The sequence below is a fragment of the Aedes aegypti genome, chromosome 2 (assembly GCF_002204515.2).
Source record: "Aedes aegypti strain LVP_AGWG chromosome 2, AaegL5.0 Primary Assembly, whole genome shotgun sequence".
Taxonomy (NCBI): domain Eukaryota; kingdom Metazoa; phylum Arthropoda; class Insecta; order Diptera; family Culicidae; genus Aedes; species Aedes aegypti.
Genome location: NC_035108.1, coordinates 34,330,576 through 34,344,054, shown reverse-complemented (window position 1 = coordinate 34,344,054; position 13,479 = coordinate 34,330,576). Strand labels below are relative to the sequence as shown.

The 13,479-nt window shown below is 40.0% G+C and overlaps 1 protein-coding gene across 4 annotated transcripts in view; it reads right to left on the bottom strand.

Annotated features, from left to right (window-relative positions):
• Positions 1-2,665: 2,665 nt before the first annotated feature.
• The window catches only part of LOC5565095 (calcium-binding mitochondrial carrier protein SCaMC-2), a 117,549-nt gene continuing 106,735 nt past the window's right edge, over positions 2,666-13,479 (bottom strand). For all 4 annotated transcript variants that reach the window (XM_021840483.1, XM_001649399.2, XM_021840484.1 and 1 more), the window contains 3 exons: positions 10,249-10,407; positions 9,615-10,182; positions 2,666-4,945 (listed from right to left, as the gene is read on the bottom strand). In XM_021840483.1, the coding sequence (XP_021696175.1) occupies positions 4,734-4,945; positions 9,615-10,182; positions 10,249-10,407 (939 nt within the window). In that variant the 3' untranslated portion in view covers positions 2,666-4,733. The remainder of the gene's footprint in view (positions 4,946-9,614; positions 10,183-10,248; positions 10,408-13,479) is intronic.

The following is a 13,479-nucleotide window of genomic DNA, read 5'->3' as shown; positions in this document are numbered from 1 at the left end:
TTGCCGGCTGAGCATACAACAGCCTCCTGAAGTTTGCTTCAAGTGTTTCGGGAAGGACCATAAGTCGTGGAATTGCAATGGTCTCGACAGAAGTAAGATGTGCAGAAAATGCGGCACCGAAGGCCATAGGGCAAGTGATTGTAAATCGCTAAGTGCTATGTGTCAACAGAGCAGACAACGGACACTTAACGGGTGGACCAAAATTTCCGGGCACAAGCGGAGTATCAAAGCAGCCAAAACGGAAGTAACACAGTTAAATTTAAACCATCTGATGCAGCCCAGCTTTGGCAGTCAGTCTCGGAAACCAAGACTGACGTGGTGTTACTATCGGACCCATACCGCATACCAGCCAACAACGGGGACTGGGTGGCGGATAGGTCTCAACAGCTAGCAGCTACAGGGACGACAGGACGATACCCAATCCAAGAAGTACCCAACTAACAATTTTAGCGCTATAAGCCAAGATTATTTGCTTTGTGCTGTATAACAGTTGAATTGAAGCAGCGAACGCAGCAAAAAATGAAAGCTGTCAAAAATTGTGTTTTTGTATGAACTAAAGAAACTATAAGCAAGTATTATTAGTATTTTAGACTCTTTAATAATATGTTGATGAATACATCCTGCAGAAGGAGTCGTAATAATATAACAAGGCAATTAAATTTGATGTTGTTCGAGTTTTTAGCTCTCAATTGAATAGTTCCTAGAGGTAGCACGCCTAATGACCACTCGAAAGACACGAGTTCGAATCCCGTCTAATATTTCAAATTAGACAAATTCATCGTTTTCTTCGATCATCACATTTTTCAACTACCTACATCATTGTTGTCTTTTTCGAATCTTTGAATCCCGCGGACCTTGATTTAACATAACTTCTATTAAAAAAGATAATCCACCTAGAGAGACAGACAGAGTACGTTTTGGATGCATTGTACAAATTTATTGTTCACATAGGTCCCCAACATTACATTGTGGGCCAGTTCTATGGGAAATTAGAAATCCTTCCCATTCGTAGTGTATAAACATTTGTAACATGCATGGCGATGATACGAACCATTTGTCTCCTTTTTCTTTTGTATTGCTGGAAATCATGAAACACATTCAGCCAAACCGAACTGAAAACCATTTTCTTCAATTTTTGTTCAGCCAGAGTGAATCAAGTGCCTTTTAATTTGAAATCAAATCTATTTACATGGAAAATATATGATGATTTTCTTGAATTTTCCATCTTGACTTACTTATTGGGCCCTGCTAGTCATTTGTGAACGATAAACTTTTGAAAAGATTCATTCGCGATCTATTCGCAGGTGAGTGGACTTTAAAGTTTAATATCTCAAAATAATGTTTTTGGTACTTGGTGCAGCTTAGGAGAACCCCCACCAATTCACTCTATGGTATTTTTCTTCTTCTTCTTCTTTCTGGCGTTACGTCCCTACTGGGACAGAGCCTGCTTCTCAGCTTAGTGTTCTTATGAGCACTTCCACAGTTATTAACTGAGAGCTTACCATGCCAATGACCATTTTTGCATGCGTAATATCGTGTGGCAGGTACGATGATACTCTATGCCCTGGGAAGTCGAGAAAATTTCCAACCCGAAAAGATCCTCGACCGGTGGGATTCGAACCCACGACCCTCAGCTTGGTCTTGCTGAATAGCTGCGCGTTTACCGCTACGGCTATCTGGGCCCCATATGGTATTTTTATAAAAGACGAAATAAAGACATAGAAGTCGGGCTAATTATCGGTATCACTTCTAGTAGTATATTCGGTTCAAAACGATGGTGTTTCTATGCTTCATATCAATTGGTTGATGCATTAAGCACTTTTATCGACAATTTTTGTATGGGAAACCTTGCACAAGATATGTTTCAATTTTTGCCCTTTCGGAAGCTCTCACTTCTAAGGCTCATTTTCCGTAGATGACTATGAAAATGTATAATGCTCAACTACCTTGGACGCCTCTTTAGTGGTTTGCCGGTTTCAATTATAATTTTAATTTTCTATTTATGAGCATATTAGTAATAAGCTTATTACCGTGAGCTTTCCGGAATTCCAATCAAAGTGTTATGATTATGAGAAAAAAGTAAGGAAGCATCTGGAATAAAAATCATGAAAATTCCACACATTTCTGTTTGTTTTAATATTAAAATAAAAATCGAATCATTCAAAAGTTAAGTGTTAAGTTAAAGATGATTTATTGTAGGTATAAGGCTAATCGGCCATACAGAACTCTCCTCTATATAATATCGGTATAGTGTTAGGTAGCAACATATAACGTCATGCGATTAAATGCATGAGAGAAAATTTGCACCACTGGGTTAATTGATACCGGTTCAACCAACATTGCATTGGTTTGGATCCAAACAAAGATTTTACATGAACCAACTAAGTCATTCCTTCTTCCAAGAAATGCCTTGATACGGTGACAATGACCAATTGGCACTTCAATCGTCGCTATCTCACTTGTCTCGATCAAGTTGATTGAGAGCAAATGCAAACATCAGAAAGTTTTTATATAATGGTTCGCATTGTAACAGTTCGGTATCGACAATAAGGTAAATCACCATCAGCAACTGAGTATCAAGTAGAATCTGCATTTCAAGTGGATAGGCCATAAAGGTATTTCGGAAAACTACAATCCAGGAGAATTAATAAACAAACGCATAGTATTGATATTTGAAGAATAATCACTTATATTTCATCAATTGAGTTTTTTCTGTCTGTTTCTTGTATTTTCGATTTGCGGCAATTAGTATATCATTTGAATATTGTTTCGTTTCATTTCAGATTAAATAGCATTTGTTTGTCCTATTCACTGACTGAACTGTCTCCTTCGGTGTTTATCAACCTTCTTTGTGCCTTCACAGAATCCATCCTATTCAAAACTGACTTCTCGCATTTTTTTCGCCTATTGATTTTTTTTAGCAATTGGTTATTTACTTTTTTTCGCACTAACTGTTTGCAATAGTCGACATTTTGTTTTCATAAGGTAAAGAGTAAACACGGGAAAATACGGAATCACTTTTTGAAAAAGAGTTCATCTTCGATTTGAATTAGTTAAGTTTTGCACGATTGCGATTTTAATTCCTATAACATCTTAAAAGGTCTAGATAACGAATCGTTTCACGGGAGGAATTGTGGTTGCATAATTTTGCACGTTTAAATTTCTCTCTCTCTCTCTCTATCTGTCTCACTGATCGCTCATTCGCACACTTCTTCCGTATTCAGATTCTGACGCAGCACCACTTGTTCGAGGTGGTGCTGCCATTGTTCCTGCTCCATTTTCCACATTCCTAAACGGCTTCACGCAACGTCCATCAGTCTCACATCATTGTTATCAATTTACTTCGATTTGTTTCTTTTAATTATATTTGTTTTCTAATACATAAGCACAACGCGCACACCTCTGTTCTCTTTTGCCCGGGATTTCACACCATCACTGACTTTTATGTTGCGAGAGAATTCCTCGAAATTCCTCTGTTTTATAATATATATTTTTTTTGAAAAAGTCACCTAACTAAAAGTAATAAGAAAAAGCGCACAAGCAAACACGATTTTTGAATTGTTTTCATTCCAAACGAACTTTAGCTTACAGTTTTTAAACTACAGTTGGAGCATTAGAGCGCTTTGGATCAATCAAATGCGCTACGGGTTGAGAAGCCCGAAGACCGGTGGCCGTCCCGTTGTCTCGCTTGCTCCTTGCGAACCTGCCGCGGAGTGACCTGCAAGACGACGGGGAACCAATCAACCGACTCGATCGGCTTCTTATCTCCATCCGAATCCATTTGATCGCACGGTTTGGCGGGATTGGACGGTTTCACATTGTTCCGTGTGAGTGTTTCTCTATTTAAGTTTAATAGGATGCGGAGGGTAGGCGTAAAAAAGGAAACTAAAAAATTTGCTACTTTAATATAAATATATGTGAGTAACGATGCGGTTGCCCTTCCGGGAAAATAAATAGCTAAATCGTATTGGATCATTGTTTGCACTTTATTCTTGCGTTTTTTTATCCTCTGTCTAGTAGTTTAATGACCTTTCCAGAACGTCAAGACCCGCTAAGATTACCACATTTAGAGAGACGACGATTGGATGTCGATTTTTTCGAGCATCCGTTGCTTCAATCGAAACTGGAATCGTTAGAAGGTTTTTCTCGGTTTTGTCGTTATGTAACATAATAAAAAAATGGAAATTATAGATTGCTTTTACTAAAAGTATTACATTTTGGAGAACTTGGCTTTCAATTTGTTGCTACTACTTATGAATAAACGAAAGAATTGAATCAGCGTTGAAATAAGTTAAATTGCATTATGTACACCTAAGAGTAAAAAGGGGTTAATAAATCAAAATGATCGGGGGAGTAGGAAATTGAATAAAGCTGTGTCCTCTGCTCATTGTTCCGTTTTCTGTTCGAAAGCGCAAATGTTCGGAAAACTTTGATTCGGTTAATAAATAGCTGAAGGAATCGAACTGGGCCTCGTCGAGACCACGGTTTGATCGATGTCCGGGATGACGATTGACGAGATGGTGATGATGCAGCGAGACGGCGGCGACGACAGCGGCTAGTAACATTAGCAACAATGGCTGTTGTAGTGAAAGTAGCAGTTTTAGAAGTGCTGCCACCACTGATGCCGACAGAGGCGGCGTCGGCGGAAGCAGCGTTAGCGACAGCTGCTCAACGATAGCATTCGGGACGCTGATGCTGATCGCGTTGGTTTGGGTTGCTTCGGGCGCACCAAATCACGTCATGTTCACGCCGAGGGCGCGGCTCGAGTACTCGTACACCACGTAGCTGATCGACACGGCCGGCAGCACCTTGATGAAGTTGGGCGTGATGCCCCGGTACAGCCCCAGGGGACCCTCCGTTTGCAGTATCCGCTTGAATACGTTCGTCATGTTCGGCTCGACGGCGGCGATCCCGTCGGCTGGGTTCTGCGAACCGATCGTCACGGCTGGAAGAAGAGGAGAATTGGAATGGTTGATTAGATGTTTGTTCGTTAGGGATTATATAGAGGATCGAATAGTTTACGTTTTCAACACTCGAAGTCAAGGGAAGATCCAGGACATTATTTTTTACATTCTATGGCCTAATACAGGCCAATGAATGAAAGAAGAAAATGTCATTGATTTATTTCGCTTGCTCATTGCAGAACGCACGTAAAAATGCGTATGCATAAGCTTATTTGGATTGCTTACATCTGTGTCGTGGGAAATGTTGTATATGACACAAGTTCGCTTCAGTTAGCCGCTTATCGCTATATGTTAGAGTTTTAGTCAAATTCCAGGAATTCCACTAATTTACATGAGTTTCAAACTTATGGAGAGATTGTGAACTCTTACAGGACATCAATTTAGAAACTTAGAAGGAATTTTAAGGTTTTTCTGAGGCTAATAAGTTTACTAAAATCACAGATTTTGGAAAGAAACTAGACTTGGATGATTCAAAACTTAAGAAAGCCACACCTCAAATTTTCTAGCGCACAAGACTTGAGAACCAAACAGCGCTCCACGTTGAAAATTTATCCCATTGGTCACACGCAGTAAGCAAGTAATTTGATTGATTTTCAACGCGAACTGTTGTCAGATTCTCCAGTCTTGTGCACTTGAAAATTCGAAGTTTGGCTTCGTTTTATAATCACCTTAAGATTTCAGAAGTTAGGTAGACGGAAATTAGAAGAAAAATTCGGGCTTGGTCTGGGAACTGGAGTGCAGTAAAGAACAAGCTGAGGATTATGGGAAGAAGCAAGATATTTGATGTTCAAAAGTTTACAGAAATCTGTTGATTTCGAAAGGATACAGGAAATTCTTTGTAGAACGCGATGATTTATGGAGAAATCTTTGGAATCTGTGGAGTACAGTACTGGACAGAATAAAATACTTGTCAGCCGTTTATTCATACAGAATGATCAAGCTTGGAGTCCTAAATGTCGGTTTGCAGGTCTACAATTGACCTAAAATTTCAATCGCAGGTTCAAAATAATTTGAAATTAATCCAGCTACACCTTTCCTTGACCAAATATTTATTTTTTTGGAATCTCCTGATTTTTATAATTTGAAAAGACAATGCGAAGTTTGTATTGATTTTTGATTTTTCAATGTAATTAATCCAAACTTGATAATTTTGTACGAGGAACGGTTGATGCGTTCTTTATACTCAATGTCACATTGCTTTAGGCTGTAGCTAATGATTCTGTAGAATACCTACTAGAGATATGTGGCCAATTTATTTCTATAATAATTGGAGGTGAAGGAAAAAGCTGAGGATTATGTAAAAAAGAAGCTAGCTTCTAGAAAAACATATGACTTTTAAAGAAAACTAAAATGTTATCGACAAATTATCTCGAATCAACAAAATGGGGATTCCTGGAAAAAAGTCAATAAATCGTAATGGAAGAAGGTAACAGGGCATTCCTGGGAAAAGTTGGTGATTGCTGGAAAATACTAGAAAAAGACTGAAAGTTTTGGAAGATGATAGACAATGTCAAAGATATATAGCCGAGACATATGACTTCTGGAGAGATTTTTTCGAGAAATTATCCCGAATCAAACAATGCATGAGTAAAGGAATTATTCTTGAAAGTGAATAAGGATTCCTGAAAGAAGATAATAATAATGAAGGTAGGATTTCGATCAAAGCTAGGATTTCGTGAAAAAGCTGATAAATCCTTGAGTATGCTAAAGGTTTATGAAAAAATGATATATACTGCAATAATAAGCTCACAAAACTGGAACATTCATGAATAAAGTTATCCCTGAAAGAGTAAGGATTTTCTTTTCAAAGATTCCAAGGATGATCTCCAGATACTATCACAAATTTCTACAGATTATATGAAAATTGAATCTGAATTTCTAAAAGGTTGTCGCAAAAGAGTGCTTTAGTGCACCTTCCAAGAGTTTCTCCAAAGATTATTCTAGAATGATTTTATTTCCAAGGATTTTATCGAGAATTTTAAAATTTCTTCAGAGGTCACAGGAATTTATCTGAGATTTGCAGTATCCTAGAATTTTGTTGATAAAACAATTGGAAAACAATAAATCAAGGAAGGAAACTTACAGCTAAATGGGAGTTTCATGAATAAAGTTATCCTTGAAAGAGTAAGGATTTTCTCTCCAAAGATTCCAAGGATGGTCTCCAGATACCATTTCAAATTTCTCCTAAGTTTCTGAAAGTTTGTTGCAAAAAATCTTCCAAAATTGTTCCCAAGCATTCATCCAGAAAGAGCTTCAGAGCATCTTCTAAGAGTTTCTCCAAAGATTCTTCTAGAAACTCCGTGATTATCTCAAGCAATTCAATAAAAACAATCTATGTTTTTTCCCAATGATTTTACCGAGAATTATAATTTTTTTCCAGAGGTAACAGGAATTTGTGTAAGATTGTTTTTGAATGTTTGAAGTATCCTAGGATTTCACTAAGAACTTGTCGAAAAACAATAAATCCCGGAAGTAAATTTACAGCTAACGATTGTTGGAGGAATCTCTGGATTCAAGAAGAATTATTATTATTATTATTAACTTTATTTACGAGACTTTCAGCCCGTGGCTGGTTCGTCTCGGATTCAAGAAGAAAGCTGAACATTTTGTGAGTTAACTTTAGAATGAAGGGTTTGGAAGGGTTCTTTTTAGTAGACATTGGGAAAACCGGAATGAGTTTGGGATCCATGAGCTAGAGTTTTATTCCCAGAAGAGAGATTATAATGCATGAAGAAGGCAGAACATTGACATTGACAGTTTTCGTAAACAAGCTTACATGAAGAAATTGGGAATTTTGGGAGGAAGACAAAGAAATCCTGAAGAAAGCTAATGATTCATGGAGAAAAACGGTGGTTTGTTTGGAGGAAGCTGATTGTTTAATATAGCTTGAAATCATCATCTTGATTGTACAAGGAACGTGAGGATTTCGGGACAAAACTGGCAAACCTTGACAAAGCTAGAGATTATCATGGAAAAGCTGATGATTTCTGGAGAATGTTGAATACTTGTTTGTTGGGGTTTTCAAGAGTAAGCTGGAAATTTTAGAAGGAAGCTGGGAATCGTCGGAAAAGGAAATCACTTAAGAGCAATGTATTATTCCGGAGTTCACCAAGGCATTGCATTAAACATTAGGTAATTGAAGGAATTCTTCAGAAATTCTCGCAGATTGAATTTTGGCAAGGAGTCCTTAAGATAATCTCTCACTCAATCAACTCAAACCGTAAAACTGATTCATTCGCAAAACCCGTGAAACCCGAATGTTGTTGTTAACGTTAGAAAAGAATTATTATAATTTTACCAGACTAACAAGAAATTATTGCCGTGGGTGAGTAAACTTGGAAATACGAGACAATGAGTGAAAAAGGTGAGCCAATTCATCCATGAGTTTTTGACTGCTGAGTTGCGTGATTGAAAACTCACGCATTAAAAAAAAATCAAGCGTGAGTTATGATAAATTGAGTTGTTCACAACACTGATCTGGAGTGGTCAAGACCAAGCTAGATTCAATGAAAAAATTATGATTTCTAGATAATTCAAGAAACCTGAGAATCTCAATTTCCACAAAAACTGCATACTCCCCGGATTTTTTTATAACTGTTTTCAGCAATTCTCCCAAATTCCAAGGTGGCATTCCAAAATAGTTTGTTCAGAATTTTTCGGTGGCTTCTAACATACGTCTTCTGTAATTTTGTTTTTTTAGAATAGTTGTTAGATCTATTCTGAGTTTCTCCAGGGAAATTGGATCCCAAATTGTTCACATGGATTCATGCAAGAGGTTCTTTATGCCATTTTCCAAGAATTGCTCCAGAGAATCGTCCAGAAACTCTTGAAAATTATCTTAACGAATTCCTATTGAAAAAAAAAAAACAATATTTAATTCGTTTCATGGATTTTACTAATAATAACTCAATTTCTTTTAGATAGTTGTTTTAATGTTTGCAAAAGAATCCAAAAATAATGAGAGTAAATTTCTGTATTCCGAGAAAAAGCTGAAAATTTCATGAGAAAGGCAATTTGTTATCAAGGCCACCGAGCGGATAAATTTCTGATTAGATTTGTTACTTCCAGATAGCCCATAAACTACTGAACAATTTTGCGGAACAAACCAACTTTCTAGCATATCAGGAATTCAAGGCTTCATTGAAGAAGAATCAGGGGAATTCTGAGAGAAAGCTGGTAAATCTTATAAGAATCTGTAGAAGTTGGGACAACGGTAAAAATTTATTGGAAGAGTTGATAATTTCTGGATAATGTCGAATGCTTGAGAAAACTGCAATTGCTAGCCGGGGATTTCTAGAGCAAGTTGTAAGTACAGTTTAGAAACAAGCTGGAGAATAATTAAGGATGAAAAGCATTTTTCCAAATTTAATCAAATATGAAGGAATCCTTTAGGAAACCTCACTGATTTTGCTGAACTTTTTTCATGGATTGCACAAGGCTTTCCTTCAAATATCTTCTAGGGATTCTTGAAGGAAATCTTCCATAAGTCGAAGGTCTCCTTAGATATCGAATCATGGAGGTTTGACTGTATTATTCAATTTTGTAGAAATCCTGAATGCCTCAAGTTTGTAAGATGTATTGCAGAACATCTGTCCCGATTCACCTAATAACTTCGAGTATTCCAACACGTCATTATTTAAAGAAACTCACCTTGAGCCTGTAACCGGGTCCGCACCAGGGCCAACGGGTACGAGCACACCTGCCCGAGCGTGCTGGAGGCGCTACCGCACGCCAGCAGCAGCCAGAAACTCGGCTGTTCCGTCTCGTGGTGGCTGAGGTACTTCTTCTTCAGCGTTTCGTACACCGCCAGGTCGATACCGGCGTACGGTATGATGCCGAGCATGTTTGGAATGTAGCCGCGGTAGAACGAGCGAAGACCCTCGCGGCGGTAGATCTTGGTCGCTGCGTCCAGTATACTGCTGTATTGTCCGGTTTTCCTTAACGCTAGTCGGGTTTTTAATACTTCTAGTGGGTAGATGGCGGTCTGGGACACTCCGCCGGCGCACGCTCCCGCCACGAACCGTTCGTAGATCGAGAGCTGCCGCTTGTCGTTGCCTCGGATGAGCCGCTTGACCTGTTCGTAGGCGGCAAACTTGATCGCCGATTCGGGCGCGATCTTGAGCACGTTGATGAAGTTACCCCGCCAGAGGCTCTGCACGCCGCCCTCCTTCAGCATGTACTGCAGACAGTCTGAGATTCGCTGTTTGGTTGATTGCACCTGGAATATGGGGTAATGGTTAGGCTGAGAGTTGCGTTTGAGATGGACTCTCGTCGGGAGACTTACCTGCAGGAACACCTTGAGCCGATCGAGGGGCGCCGTACAGGTCCGGGACACGGCTCCAGCGAAACCGCCGGCAGCCAGATGGCGCCACCACATGCCACTCTGCATCTCGCTCTGCGTGAAGTCATCAGGTACGTTCAGATCTTCGCCAATGTCCAAATACTGAAAGTGATCGTAATAGCGGAGAAAGGAAGCACAATTAGTACCGCCGTCAGTGCCGTTTCGCGGAATGGTACGCATAACGTCCATTTGGGGGAATACGATTGGGGAGGGGGGTGTAATCTCAACTATGGTATGTTCTTCTAACTTAAAAACGGTGCAGCAGATGGTGAAAGGTGATGACGATCAGGGATTGCAAACAAATATACGACTAAGGGACCGATCAAAGGGGTTGTTTTAGACAGTTGATCTACAGAAGGGTAGGGGACAATGTTGGCCTACTATGTGAGAGGGGAATGGCGGGTGCACGTGGGGATTATGGGTATCGATTAATACTTATACAACAGAATTCTTGGAACTATTTGCCACTAGCATGAACAGTGTTTCATCGAGAAATTTCCAGTTTCTTCCACACAGCGATCACGCGCATGATGCAAGCGCTAGAACAAATTTCATTATCACCCCTAATAGCTCCCTAATGACCGCGCATTGACTCTAGGAATTGACATTCAGTGCGCTTCGGAAACCAGTTCAAACCGATTATCCAAACCATAAGCCGAACGAAAACTAGGTCTCTTATACAATTCCGAGCAATTACAACGTCGAGCGAAAGACTCGTAGTTTGTTTGTATTTACATGGCTCTCTAGAATTAACGATCGCTTGTGCTGAGGCGCAAAGCAAAGCTTAAAATGTTTGATTGTCGGCTGTGTGTGACGTCATCGGTCACGACGATCACGATCGCGCAAATGACGCGAACAGAGTGATGGATGACGACGCCGTACACGACGTGGATGCATGTGCTTCATATAGTCGTCGTTCAAGGTCCAGTTTGAACTCGAATACGATTCCGTTCAAAGTGGTATTTGTCTTCAGGGTCCTTGGATGGGTTCACTCCTTAATTTTTCTGTTTGTCACTGCATCTCAGTAAGCTGGATTCAGTCAGACAAATCAGAGGTATAGTTGCTACCTTATACAGTTGACGGTTTGAAGTTCAACACACGATTAATGTCATAGCTGTCACTCGCTCCACGCGAAAAAAACGCTCGGAAGCAGCGCATGACTGAGCAATATTTGCGCAAATTAACGCGCTTCAAAACAGCGCTCATGCGACGATGCCAGCTCGAAGCAAACAAAATGTTTGACAAACAGCAGTCTGATAACGAATCAAAATGCAGTTATAGTTGTTGGGGAGAACAACAATCCCCGGTCAGCCACCAATCAGACGTAAACATCATGCTTTGCTGATTACGATCGATAGACGATTGCTTTTGCTTTCTCTAGAACCACCTAATGCTCTATTTGAAATGTCATGCACTGGACGAGTGAACTTCTCTCTTCGGCGGGGAGTACCGCACTGTAGTGTTTAGATTGCGATAAGTGGTTACTTGGATCCGGGACGATTTCCGGTATTTGCCAAGCCGTCTAGGTGTAAATAATCCCCAACAGACCCACCCATCCAAGTTCGCCGTGACGTTGTGAATGTGATGATGTGACGTTGTATGACTTGCATAAAAATGAGGTGCGACATTTGGCCAACCGAAGCTAATTATTCCGATTGGCAAAACGAATTTCCTCGAAAACAGCGCATCCAATTAGCGAATGCCTTATAATTGCTGGCACTCGCCCCGAGAAACACCCCACCTGACACTCTGTGACGTTCAGCTGAGTGTCACTAAGAGAAACTTCCTTCCTATATCTTATCAAAAGAACGAAATTCGCACACGCATCGTCTCCGTGTCGACTTGACTACAGTCCGCCCCGAAATCAGGACTTTCCATTTGCAAAGGTCAACTGTCGGCTCGAACCTGTTGCTTCTTCGGGCAAAAATAGGAATTTCGCAAAACGAAAAAAAAATCGCCTTATCGCCCCTCGCGTAACAACAGGCTGGAAGCTCGTGGTCATCCAGACTGATTTCTGTTGTCAAGCCACCGTAGCTCATTAATTGCCGAGCTCCGAGCGAATGAGAAATAAAAAACCAGTTCCATCACCTCTTCGTCGGTCAACCTTCACCGTCGCCATTGTTGCATCGTTGCTCCATTCGATTCGGTTCGGTTCGGAATGATAAGGTGGTTCCGATCACACACACCTTCTTTGTTTCCAGCAGCAGTAGACTGGATTGGAGCAACGGAGGTGTGTCTTTCTGTTCCATCGGATGTTGGTCGTAGCAACCTATTGCAATTGAGACGCGCGCTCTAGATTATTGGGACGGTAAATAAACAATGGCGGCTGATGGCAACTGGCGAGCTTTAATCAACAAACGGAATTGTTTGTCTTATGTGGAGACTCATAATAGAATAAGTTTCAAATGGACATTGAACGCCTTTTCTAACCCCATTTTGATCCGTAGTTCGAAGTCTAGTCGAGCTAGTTAAACAGAATGTAACTTTCTGTTGCATTAATGAAGGAATAGCGTGCCATGAGCTTGTCGTTTGAGGGCAAACTGAAGTTTAATTTGAAGATTAAAGCTTTATCTGTCTGTTTATCGCGAAGCAGAAGCGATTAAAGTCAATCAAAGTATGACGAGAGAGAAAGTTGTTCAAATTTGTAACAGGTTATCTGATTAAAATTCTTCTCAAGCAAGCGATACTCTTTATATATTTTTGTTAAAAGCAGCTTTGAAGTTCAGCGTATGTTATATTACACTGCCTGTGGTAATCAGAATCGCTACATTATGGTTTATTATGGTTTTGAAAAGGTTATTAGCAATCAAGGCTAATCAAGACAGCTTTCATGGACCAAAACATCGCTTCATTGGTCGTTTAAAACTAACATCTAGATAGGCGAGGGCTTGTGCACATTAGACTGGCCCACTTTAGTGTGGGAGAAAAATAAAGTTGTATAATTCCACGGGGCACCCACCAGGATTATTCTTTAGGGTTAGAGGAAGACTTCCTGAAAGTTTCAGCTCATTTGGTCGTTCCATGAGCTGGCGCAATTGAATTAAAGTTAATATGGGATTTTCAGCTCCAACATATAGGAAACAGCACGTCATCTCCTGTTTGAGTCAGGAAAATTGTTGATCGCGTTCAATTGAACCCAGAATGTCAAAAACACTACTTGATACTATAGCAAAC